Source organism: Lineus longissimus, chromosome 1 (genome assembly GCF_910592395.1).
Source record: "Lineus longissimus chromosome 1, tnLinLong1.2, whole genome shotgun sequence".
NCBI lineage: Eukaryota > Metazoa > Nemertea > Pilidiophora > Heteronemertea > Lineidae > Lineus > Lineus longissimus.
In genome coordinates, this window is record NC_088308.1 from 8,806,147 (window position 1) to 8,818,959 (window position 12,813).

Consider the following 12,813-nt stretch of genomic DNA (forward strand, 5'->3'; position numbering starts at 1 on the left):
TGCCAACCATTATATATACTATGCCATCAAAATGGTTCTTGAAGTTAAAATCCATTCAAGCATATCACATAACAAGCAGCTGATATCAATTTATTCGAGAGCATTGGTGAGGTCTCTTGATTTAATTTGATTTGATGTAGGTCTATTTTCAACATCCCGAGATGTTGGACCCAGGCGGTGGTAAGCGGCGCCAGCGACGTTCATTCAGAGGACTCTTCTGAGTCTTTGAGCGCGGAATGTTCCACCTGGAATTTTACTAAGTATCGCCGGGGAAGGACCAGCGTCAGAATATGTGATGTTGGCCATCAATTCTAACATACCTAGCTGGTGACTTTCTGGCTAAACCTAGAATCTGGAAAAGGAAGCTAACTTTCGAGTCATTTTCACAGTCCCGCTCAGTGACGGATAGTATTTTAAGATATCGGTTTTGGATTGCCTGCAGGTAACTTTCTTGAATTTGGCGAGAAATACTGAAAAGTCTTCCGTCATCATCTCGACCCGTAAGTATACGCATATATCCTCTCTTGTTTCATGGATTCCATCTATACAAGAGCGTTTTTTGGAGATTCTAGAAATATGCACATGGTCAATGTCACTCAATGTGTTAGGTGAGCGACTGTGTTGCGCCGATCCGGAAGTCCGCCAACATGGACGAAAACTCTCCAAAGTGGATGGTGCCCATACGGATATTTCGTTTCTGCCATTATTTGTTTATTTTCATTCGTATTCCTTTTCATTAGTTATGAAACAGTCTGCTGATGATCACAAACACGCCAACAAAAACTATTGTTGTATTGCTCGGAGATGTTAAATTATTAGATTATTAACTAATCACAACGATCCATAAGGGAAATATTCTGTCCTCATAACGCGACGTCTATGTCCCAGATTGGCCTTTGTGTCGATTTCATGGTTTAATGAGGCTGTCTTAATGTAAATCGGTGTAACTGATTGTTTTCGCCATTACTACATATACTATACTATCCACGTTTTGTATTTCAAAATATTGACCCTTTTAATGATCGAAATATCAATACATGTATGTTTTAAAACCAAGTTTGTCGCTAAAACAGGCCTTTTGACTTTTCGATATGATATTCGTGAGCCAAACACCATTTCTAGGATGTTTCTGTGGCAATTTTCCAACGCCAACATGTGTAATAGTTTTCCTGATCACCACCAGGGGTATCAGGTTCTTTCCCAGTGTATGTATCGAGACGGCTTTAAAAACCTTCCGAAATTTAAAAACACGCCACGATAAGACGCAATTCTCAACACTTTATTTATAGTTGTACACCTGTTTAGATATTGATATCATATATTAGTGGAGAAAACATTTCAAGTGTTTACCTATACTCTTTATTTTGTCATGAGAAAAACAAGAATGCAAGACAAAAAATGCAATTCCGGAGAAATTTACAACAATATAGTGACGGATTCGTCAAGATAAGACCCTATAACAAAATCGTCTTTTAACAGGCGCCTTTGATTGAAACATTTGGGTTAAACAAAAAAAATTAACTTTAGATCTAGGCTACTAGATTGTTGCTCTTGCTAATATCTTGAAACTCAGACAAGATGACAATGTACGTCTGATTCAGTCGTAGATGAGACATCATATAATGGTCTGGATTGTTGCGGTTTCCAAGCAATGTTATCCAAAACGCATGAGGCCTAAATCATACTTTCGTCAGATAATTTAACTGTCTTTTATAATGTCGTACATGTACGTGAACGTTATATTTTTTAGTATCCTTGTACGATTAATATGTGGCGAATGCTGGTAAAGGATTTAGTTACGTGTAAGTTGATTTAGGTAACGATCCCTTTTTACAACGACAAAAAACAGGATTTTGTCCAATCACATGTCTATAAATGGACAATGACGTCATTTTCATTAGTCTAGCCTGGGCAATCAATTATTTACCTGAGAAACTAATGCCAATGTTTGACCAATGATATAACTGCTAACTGAATAAATAACGAAAACGGAATTAAGACCACTGTCCGGTTATCATAATTGACATTCGCGCTCGATTTTGGCGAAAACTTTTTTTTTCAAGAATTGCATTTTTCGACTTGCATTTTTGATTTTCTCACCGAAGGAAAAGTCCATATATACACACAATGATATATGATATCAATGCCTACATCTAACTAAAATTAGAAAGTGGGCCTATTTGATATTGAATTGAATTGAATCGCCGATAAATAGATTTCGTTTTAAGCCCACCCACATATATAATCAGTCTGGTGATTCTAAGTACATTACAACGTACATGTAAGACACCGGTTATGGGCGCCGGAAATTGACAACACACTCACCGGAATACGTTTCGGCTGGTGGAAATTGAGCGATAAAGGGAGCGCCATTTGAATCGTGTCAATCTCCGGCGGCCCAACCGGTGTCATACTAATTTAAAGCGCGACACTGATAATGCACACTTTGGATACCTATATCGAGGCTGTAGCAAAATTAAGGTGAAGCCATTAGAAATGGAATATCTTAGTTTCACCCATGAAATTGGCCATCACACGATTTTGAAGGAGTAAATGCTGGTGCCTATGGCCAACCCTACGTGGAGCCGGGACATGAACAATATTTCATCAGCAAAACAATATTGAGTAAAAGCGAAACTTGGTAGACGGGTCAGAGAAGTTTATGGGGAGATCTATCTCCCATGAAAATCTCTTGAATTTCTCAATCGGCAGGTGTTTTTTGTATCCGGAAACTGGTGATGACGGGAATGTAGAGTAGGCTTAAACTAGTTCAGATACCACCACATACCATTCTGCCATCCCCAATTACGATAGTTATTAATCTTCATGTACCTCATAGTCGTATATTTCCTTTCAATGAGGGGTTACCTAACTCTTGGTGGTCAAGATGACTTATTCCTTGTTGTCACAGGGGGGGGGGTCAAGGGGGACAACCAAAGTCTTTTTTCAAATATACGTTGTGCAATTAAGCACATCATGGCCGAAATTGCCAATTTTTCCGGGATGGCTCGAAACTTCTTGCGTCGTCGGCACGTGACTCCACACCCTCAACGTCAGCACGTCCCCATGCACTCACAACATTTATTTGTACATGTACAACTAATAGGCAGTTCTTATTGCACCAACTGTAAAATTATTAAAAAATGACCATTAATCAGGTGCTACACCTAAAAAAAGTAGTAAAAACTACCATGAAAATGGTTAAGGATTGATTAGTATTTTGATAGTTAAACCAACTAATTTCACAGTCGGTGCAATATACATGCACAATCTGTAACAGAGTTAGTAAACAATTTAATATTTATTTTAACTATTTAATTTTCAGACTGCGGCTTAGATACTCTACATTTCCAACTTAGTCTGCCGCTTTGTGTGAATTCCACTGATAATCTGCTGGTAGGCGTTATTTGTTACATTGTTGGCCAAAGGTCCCCAACGACGGCGTCCGTCTATCAATAAAACTCCCCCACAGTTACTCATCCCTTAATCCGCCGATTTGCCCGGCCTTGATAATGGGATGATATAAACATGTAGTGACAAAGTACACGTATATCTTCTTAGAGTAACCAGCCTAAGAAATTGTTATTTTAAATGAACTTGTCCTACTTAATACTAACTTGTTTATCTTTATTATTTTATAGGTCACTGATGGAGGTTTTGGGGTCAATGAGGCAGTTGATGACATGACATCCAAACCTTGCGACCTTGTTTATACATTCGACGGCGGACTATATTTCGCAGGGTCCCTAAAGACGAGCTTGGTGCTATATCGAAACTGATGTTACTGTTCAATCCTCCTGTCAACAATAAAAAAGCCGGCCAAGGACGAAATTAAAGCTATACATAGAATAATCATCTTAACCTGGCCAGTATAAATGCAAGCGTATTGTCAGTCCGTCAAGAGCCAATCGGTTGTTTATGATGTGAGCCACAATGTACCATTAATGGCAGACACCGGCACAGGTTGGCATTTGTTCGTTTCTCTCTGATAAAGGCTATACGTTGGTAAGACAGTTTAAACTGGTGTCTAATTTATTGACATGTATCAATAGAAAGGGTGTGGCCGTTTCTTTTTAATTCCACTGTTCTTACAATGTACTTCAATTAACTGGAAATGAACTTTTCAAATGATTCCACGATTTTCTCGAACGATTCTACGATTTTTTCCAACGATTCCGCGATTTTTAACGCGTTTAACGTGACTGATGACCCTGATTCCAGCCTGGGAATAGGACGTGCAGGAAGGGGGTCAAAGTACATGTACCTCAAATATCTATTGATTCTCGTATTCTATGGCTTTGGCCTCGTCGGGAATATATGTGCAGTTGTCATCCTCTCCTCGCGAAGATCTGACGGATCCATCCCGTTGACGCTGCTGCGATGCCTCGCGTGGACCGACCTCTGCGCAATCGCGATCAGCGCCATCATTTCCGTCATCGGGCTCTCGGCCAAAAGCGCAATTGACATGAGACTGTACTGTCACTTCAAGGTGTTTACCAATCTTCTTATGGGATACTTCTCGCAGTGTTTGGCTACATGCATGGCCGTGGAGAGATGCTTCGCCATGTCCATGCCGTTCAAGTACACACGGGTAAGTTGCACACTTAGTTGCATTATCCTTATTCTCATAATGGATTTTTATTCAGCCATCACGGTACCTGTTTCAAGATATCATTCATTCATCGTGAAGAAGTCGTAGGGCTTGTTCAAGACATTACTTAGTTATCGAAATAATTCGCCGCAGGGCTATTTATGAATGGCATTCAGTCATTGCGCGAACAATATCGCCGTATAGAGCCCGTTAAGATATTATTCCTCATAGCACGAACCCCTGTCACCGAAGAGCTTGTTTCATATATCATTCAGTAATTGCGCGAACCATGTCGCCGTAGAGCTAGTTTAAGATATTATTCTTCTGCGCACGAACTCCGTCGCCGTAGGGCTTGTTTTAGATATTATTTAGTCATTGCGCGAACCGTGTCGCCGTTGAGCTTGTTTCATATATTATTCGGTCGTTGCGCGAACCATCTTGCCGTAGAGGTTGTTTATCATTCAGTAATTGTGCGAACAATGTCGCCGTAGAGCTCGTTTCAGATTGTATTTGTCATCGCACGTACCCAGTCAGCACAGAGCTTTTTAAAATATAATTCAGTCATTGCGCGAACAATGTTGCCGTAGAGCTCGACTAAGATATTGTCGTCATCACACGAATCTCTGTCAACGAAGAGCTTGTTTCAGATATCATTCAGTCATTGCGCGATCCATGTCGCTGTTATTGCGCGAACCATGTCGCCGTAGATATCGTTTAAGATATTATTCGTCTTCGCACGAACGCTGTCACCGCAGGGCTTGTTCTAGATATTATTCATGCGAAAGATGGCGCCGCAGGGTTTGTTTAAATGATCATTCACCTAATTCACTGATGTAGTCCTTACTACACTGCAATATCTCTTTGAAATATATCAGAATCAACTAAGTATCAAGAAATCGGAGAATATAATGCAACAGTTCTTTAAAATCTAGGGCAACCTGATTTAAAAATCAGTGCGGTATATAAGCTTACGCCTTCTCACACCTGGAAATGCACGCCAAGAGGTTGCTAAAGAGTTGGCTTTATAATCCGATAGCCCAATTTGGTCACTCTGTCCGGAAGATGAAAGCGTCATAGCCAATACCCTAGAGAGATGTCTCTCTTAGAAAGCTGCCTGCGTCCAAGTACAAAGGCTGTTGCGGTCATGCTATACCCTTTGTCAGGCTTCAGCTCAGCTCGTCACGTGACTCGTGACGACAGTCCTGAGGCACCTTGATCGCTTTAAAGGGACAACTTGGGCGTGGGATTGAGCTTGCTGGCCAGGAGGATGATACTTCTGCTTGACACCATGCGCCGCAACCTGTAGTATCCATCTGATGCTGATCTCTGATAATGATTTTCGCCAGTGTTATGGACATGACTTGTAAATCTTACATTGGCCTAAGGTAAAACCCCATCCTAGTGCATTGTTTGTTGCAGTTCATTGTTGTAATATCCTATTCACCAACCGTATGTCATGCCCAAGTGGTCCCCGCTTTAACTTCTTTTTCAATGTTTGCTCATCCAGCTGCACACACGTATACTTTCCCGTGGGTGTCTCAGTTCCCAATCTTCGAAAATCCAGAGTCAGTCGTATCCTCCTCCCCTCACACACGTTACTAAGCTGTCGTTTTCCATTACCAACCATAAATATGGATGCAAAGTTATATCTTATTGCTCCAGTTACTGCTCCGACTAGTTTTTTAGGGCCACCCGATAATCGACCGCCCACCCCTTTTATGGTTACAACAAGTGCATTTCCTAGATGGGTGCAGGAAACTGTCTCTCATTGGTGCCTGGGCACTGGCGTCGTTAAGGGAAGGATGCAGCGAAGATAACGAATACGGGAACAGCTCCCCCAGACATAAATGATGATCGAAGAGATGCACCGGCAGGAGATTTCCTGAACCAGATTTCATTAAATCTAATGGCTATATAAGGTTGCAAACGAATGTCAACAAAAGGTGAACCACAAATAGCGCATATCAGCGCATGTGTAAATGGACAAAATTATGCATTCAGTAGACTTTCTGTGTCTGTAAATAATGCATATCAGCGCATGTTTATGAAAAAAATCAATGTCTTTGAATATTGCATATCGGCGCATGTTTATGGACAAAACCAATGTCCGCAAATAATGCATATACTATAGTATATCGGCGCATGTTTACGTACAAAATTCTTAGGTTCCCGCTGTGGTGGTTCGTTTCCCGTCATTAATTTCTTTGCGGCTGAGATGAATAGAACGACCACTGGCAATTAGCAGAGCCATTTATCTTTTTAGGGTGTTTGGCAACCGCATTTACTGTTCCGGTCAATTCTCGCGGTCATTAGGGGCGAGGAGAGAAATTCTCATGGCCATTCCTTCTCCGCGGACAACTTCCCAATCACGTATACGAGACAACGCCTATGTCGATTGCTTTGAGAATATAATGTATGCGGCGGATTTAATTTCCGACGTTCTTATTCAGTGTCATTGCACGAACCTGCTTACCAAGTCACCTTGCATGTCGGAAATGACCACCCATTATTATGTGATCACCATTGCATCTGAACGTACCTAACAATTATGCCCTTGCCTATTATCAAGTACATAAATGTACACGTACATTGATTTAATATATCGGGTGGATAAAGAAACATTCCGATTACTGGTTAAATTACTCGTATTATTAACAATTAACAATATAAATACCATAATTTTGCACCTGTATTAGTTTATCCATGACTGATACAGTTTTCAGGACATTAGGCATCCGATTTTTTACTGTGGTGACAAAAAGAATGCCGAAAATGTCCGGGATTGAGTAAGAACAGTCCGTGACATTTTCTTTGCGTTCAGGTAAATACTTTCTAAATGTTATACATGGGCGCTCCTGCAGGGTGGTAACATGCGCATGCATCACTCACGAGTGGCCCTGCTCACTCTTAACCTGTAGCAACCGAGAAATATGGCCACTGAAGACGTTCTTTCCGCTATTACCCCGCTCTCCCCTATCTCTTGGTTCTTCATCATTCCTTAGGATCTCCGATTCCCGGTCTCTGATTCTAGTAATCTTCATCAGATTGATCGATTCCTCCGACAATCGTTACGGAGAAGACGATAACCAAACCAGATAAATCATCACCACGGACCGGTCGGACTCGACTCTTTATCACATCTTGTCACGGAACACCATGATGGCAGTGGCCCCATCAAATTGTTACAATGAATGTACATGTAGTTCGTCAGACTTCTAGAGGTCCGTGGTCACAGTTCCAATTAGTTTTCTTGGTTGTCTGGCTGAATCATCTCGCTATTGCGATGTTAATTCCGATGTCGTCCAGGGAACCTCGACCAGTCCAGTCGAGTTTTTTCACCACGACGGGTAATAAATGGCGCCACAAAACCACATAAGTAAGCCAGTTGGACCGAAACTTCAACATTTTCTTCACTTTAAACACATCTAATTAACAATTAACAAGAACTATCATTAGTAAAAACTAGTAAAAACTTCATTTTCGTGTTGTCCACCGTGGCAGTGTCTACAACCACATTCCACAAACCGGGAAGCTAAATTTAATCGAAATTTGTTTTCTAAGAAATTTTATGGAATTTTTATACCTTTAAAAAAGGCATAAATAGACAATTAACAAGAACTATCATTAGTAAAAACTAGTAAAAACTTCCTTTTCATGTTGTCCACCGTGGCAGTGTCTACAACCGCATTCCACAAGCGGACCACATTCCACAAACCGGGAAGCTAAATTTAATCGAAATTCTAAGAAATTTATATGGAATTTTTATAACTTTAAAAAAGGCAGAAATAGACTTTAAAAACACATTTTGTTTCTGACATTTTGCCAAGTTTTTTTTTTATTAAAGAAATTTAATACCCACTTGAATGATAGTCATTTCAGCGTTGGGCATTGGTCATAATTTTGGTAATATCTTCCAGTATAATGACCTAAATGAATGATATAAGATATCCATTTGCATTCGAGGTTGGTCCACATTTTCTTTAGAAGACCGAAAAATTCTCTTTGAAAAATGTTTAGTTGACTCTTATTTCACCACTATGTGAAAACTATAAATATCACTTCATAATCAAACATCCAAAAAAGGGTCCTTGGTATGTAGAAAGGCTCTTGGGTGGAATGTGGTTTTCGACACTGCCATAAACAGTGGTGTTGTTTTCAGTCAGCTCCGAGGTAGAGCAGGCAGACATCCCTAAAAATAGACCACCTTCCTGTCTTTCCAGACCATGACGCCAAGGTTCATCCAAGCGGCCCTGGTATTCTTTGGCCTCTTCACCATAGCTCTATCGTCCCTCACCTTCGCCAGCCCCTCGCCCTCGCACACGGAACTCCAGTGCGAATCAAGCTGGCAGTCCTGGGACAGTTTCGACGTCATCTATTCTTACGCCAAGGCAGTCTCGGGCCTGGTCCTCAGCCTGATCATCGTGGTGGCCAACTGCGTCACTGTCATCTACTTGTTCCGAATGCAGGTCCGCCAGAAGAAAATGACGCCTGATGTCATCTTACAGGGCGCCAAGGCTGGCGGACGAAGGGACTCGAAACAGCTCAAGGCTGAGCGTTCATTTGCAAAGATCCTCGTTATCTTATCATTAGTATGTTTGGTTTGCTGGACGCCATTTATGGTACGTACAACCATTGAAAGCGCCAAGAAGATGTTCGACTTCGAAGTGATTTAAGGGAGTAGTGTCTCGAGATAATGCCGGGCCGTTCAAAGATTCTGTTTACATTGCATTTGTCGTTCTTGGACAAATCAGGAAATATACACAGGCATTCAATAAATTGTCTATGAACACCCTCAGGTGTAAATCAGCAGTACCGTCTGTTCGGGAACTCTGCAAACTACATATATCATTTTAGGTCCGGCAGTATCTAAACACACTCATCCTTTAAGTGTAGGACAATTCTGATGACGACCCCGAATGACCACATTAGCAACTCATTAAAGGTGGAAATGCTTGTACTCCGTATCGGTGTAACAGGAAGCCTGTGTCCTTCAGTTCTTCTGTCATTCTTAGTAGCCTACTATCTGACAAAGAATTAAAGCGCATGACTATTGAAACCAACAACCTCTGCTTTTTTAATCATAGAATCTTCTGTTCCACGGACACTTTCTGCTGTAGTTAGACCTATAAAATGCTCTCTGGAAGGCGAAATTACACTGCTTGAAATCCTCATGCTAAAATCATGTTCAAAACACATTATTTGGTGACTTCTTGGGGAGACATCCCCCTCTCTGGCTATGCCTGTTTGAATCGTTTCGTGGCATGATATATTTCTGTAACATGAACTTCTCTTTCAGTTAATAATTGTCATCAACGCGTCCGGCATCAAGACGTCAAAGTCTCTTGACTACTACGGCTCCTTTCTTGTTGGTATGAACTTCGTCCTTGACCCTTATATCTACATCTTAATCAAACAGCAATACAGACAGAGGGTGGTCAGTTGCTTCAAGACCATGTGCTGCTGGCTGTGCCGGTGGAGGAGACGGGGCCGGTTCAGAGAGGAGATGGAGCTCGAGGGTAAGGGAAACAACGGGTAATTAGCCAGACATGCGATCTTATACATGTATTGATGATATGTAGCATGTTACTTGTTAAGTGTATTATTAGAGAAACAACTGGTAGCTATACATCGGTGTATGTAAACACTTTATGGCAAGACTGTAGCTTGAAAGGAAAACGATGGGTTGTTAAAGAGACATGAAATCTTACAGTAGGTTGTTTGATAAAGGTAAGGGAAACAAGAGTTAATTAGAAAACCATGAAATCTTACAGCGTGTAGTTTGAAAGGGCAAGCAAAAAAACAGGTAATTTGAATTATGAAATCCAACAGTATGTTGTTTGATAAGGGCTAGCGAAAAACAGTTAATTTGAATTATGAAACCCAACAGCATTCTGTTTGATAAGGGCAAGCGAAATAACAGTTAATTTGAATTATGAAATCCAACAGCATGTTGTTTGATAAGTGCAAGCGAAAAAACAGTTAATTTGAATTATGAAATCGAACAGCTTGTTGTTTGATAAGGGCAAGTGAAAAAACAGGTAATTTGAATTATGAAATTCAACAGCATGTTGTTTGATAAGGGCAAGCGAAAAAACAGGTAATTTGAATTATGAAATCCAACAGCATGGTGTTTGATAAGGGCAAGCGAAAAAATAGGTAATTTGAATTATGAAATCGAACAGCTTGTTGTTTGATAAGGGCAAGCGAAAAAAACAGGTTACTTGAATTATGAAATCCAACAACATGTTGTTTGATAATGGCAAGCGAAAAAACAGGTAATTTGAATTATGAAATCGAACAGCTTGTTGTTTGATATCATAAAGGGCAAGCGAAAAAACAGGTAACTTGAATTATGAAATCCAACAACATGTTGTTTGATAAGTGCAAGCGAAAAACAGGTAATTTGAATTATGAAATCGAACAGCTTGATGTTTGATAAGGGCAAGCGAAAAAACAGGTAATTTGAATTATGAAATCCAACAGCATGTTGTTTGATAAGGGCAAGCGAAAAAACAGGTAACTTGAATTATGAAATCCAACATGTTGTTTGATAAGGGCAAGCGAAAAAACAGTTAATTTGAATTATGAAATCCAACGGCATGTTGTTTGATAAGGGCAAGCGAAAAAACAGGTAACTTGAATTATGAAATCCAACAGCATGTTGTTTGATAAGGGCAAGCGAAAAAACAGATAACTTGAATTATGAAATCCAACATGTTGTTTGATAAGGGCAAGCGAAAAAACAGTTAATTTGAATTATGAAATCCAACGGCATGTTGTTTGATAAGGGCAAGCGAAAAAACAGGTAACTTGAATTATGAAATCCAACAGCATGTTGTTTGATAAGGGCAAGCGAAAAAACAGTTAATTTGAATTATGAAATCCAACGGCATGTTGTTTGATAAGGGCAAGTGAGAAAATAGGTAATTTGAATTATGAAATCCAACAGCATGTTGTTTGATAAAGGTAAGGGAAACAACAGGTAATCGGAAAGAGATGAAATCTTACAGCATGTTGTTCGATAATCTTATAGCATGTTGCTTGATATTTAGAGCAAGGGAAATTCCTTTAATCATTCCTATGTTTGTTTTCAGAATCTACATTTCGTACGAGCCTTGCCATGGACATACACATCTCACCGTTCAAAGATCTTGAAGAAGAGTTAAAAGCTGTGTATCAGGGCAACAGAGTTGTGGTGAAATGAATGCTAAAAATTAATTTCAGTCAGGATTAGTTCTCAACTGCCAGGTTGCCCCCAGGACCATTAGGCCAAGGGATATGATGATAATAACGATGACGGCGAGGATGATGATGATGATGATGATAACAATGAAGAACTTCGATGTTACGTGTACATTCAGGCTTGATCCTTGTAAATTATGAATGAAAGTACACTTTGTGCAGGTCGTGTTAAGATGACTGGAGATGCATATGTGACCTGTTCTAGCAAAACCAGTCGCATGTTGCACATAAGATGAGCCTAGATGACACCAGAGATACAGAAGAAATTGATGTCGTCAGATTTCACAAAAGGCAGACAATAGTGAAATGAACAAACAGTCCTTCTCAACCTGCCAAGCTTAGAGTGACATGCGACTGGTTTTGCTGGAACGGGTCACATATGGAACTGTCATGATGTCACTGCGTAATGTAGTGCAAAGATACATCCAAATGGGTCTACCTACAAGAGACTCGTCCATTGATGACCAGTGCGATGACACGTTTGACTTCGACAAAAGGAGACCAAACTCACAAATAAAAAAGCACATCATTTTAATGAATTATATACAAACTGAATCACAATTGAAAAGGTTACAAAAAGATGCTATTTTTCTCAGTACTTGTAACTGCAAACAAGGACACTAATGGAAAAAAAATTGATTCAATGGTTTTCAACCTTTGCAAGGAACTCGATAGTGAAATCCCGAAAGCATATTTTCCTTAAATTTAGGGCCACCAAAATGAAAGAGTTTACAGTAATCCCTTTAATTTTACTTGAAAGTGACAAAAAATTTCCACCGCTTCAAAAAAGAGATGTCTTGTAAAACCAGCACCATGACCAGAAGTGTCATAACACCAGATCAACCAATCAGAAGTGGTTTTAAACAGCTGATGTAAGAACAGTGGTTATTCCTTTCAGTTGTTCATTGACAAGCCCTTTGAGAACAGATTTCTTGTTCTCACAAATTTTGTCTTGTAAATATTTCGATGTATTAGGCCTA

General features: G+C 40.0%; 1 protein-coding gene across 4 annotated transcripts; it reads left to right on the plus strand.

Annotated features, from left to right (window-relative positions):
- Positions 1-276: 276 nt before the first annotated feature.
- Positions 277-12,458, plus strand: LOC135487869 (prostaglandin E2 receptor EP4 subtype-like). Of its 4 annotated transcripts, none has more exons than XM_064772028.1 (6): positions 277-500; positions 3,326-3,396; positions 3,642-4,591; positions 8,791-9,210; positions 9,888-10,107; positions 11,686-12,458. In XM_064772028.1, the coding sequence occupies exons 3-6, from the start codon at positions 4,115-4,117 to the stop codon at positions 11,793-11,795; spliced, it is 1,227 nt and encodes a 408-aa protein (XP_064628098.1). In that variant the 5' UTR covers positions 277-500; positions 3,326-3,396; positions 3,642-4,114; the 3' UTR covers positions 11,796-12,458. The 4 variants fall into 4 exon arrangements, with proteins under 4 accessions (XP_064628098.1, XP_064628109.1, XP_064628128.1 ...); XM_064772039.1 differs by having other exon boundaries at positions 8,812-9,210; XM_064772058.1 differs by having other exon boundaries at positions 3,642-4,005; positions 8,812-9,210.
- The last annotated feature ends 355 nt before the right edge of the window (positions 12,459-12,813 follow it).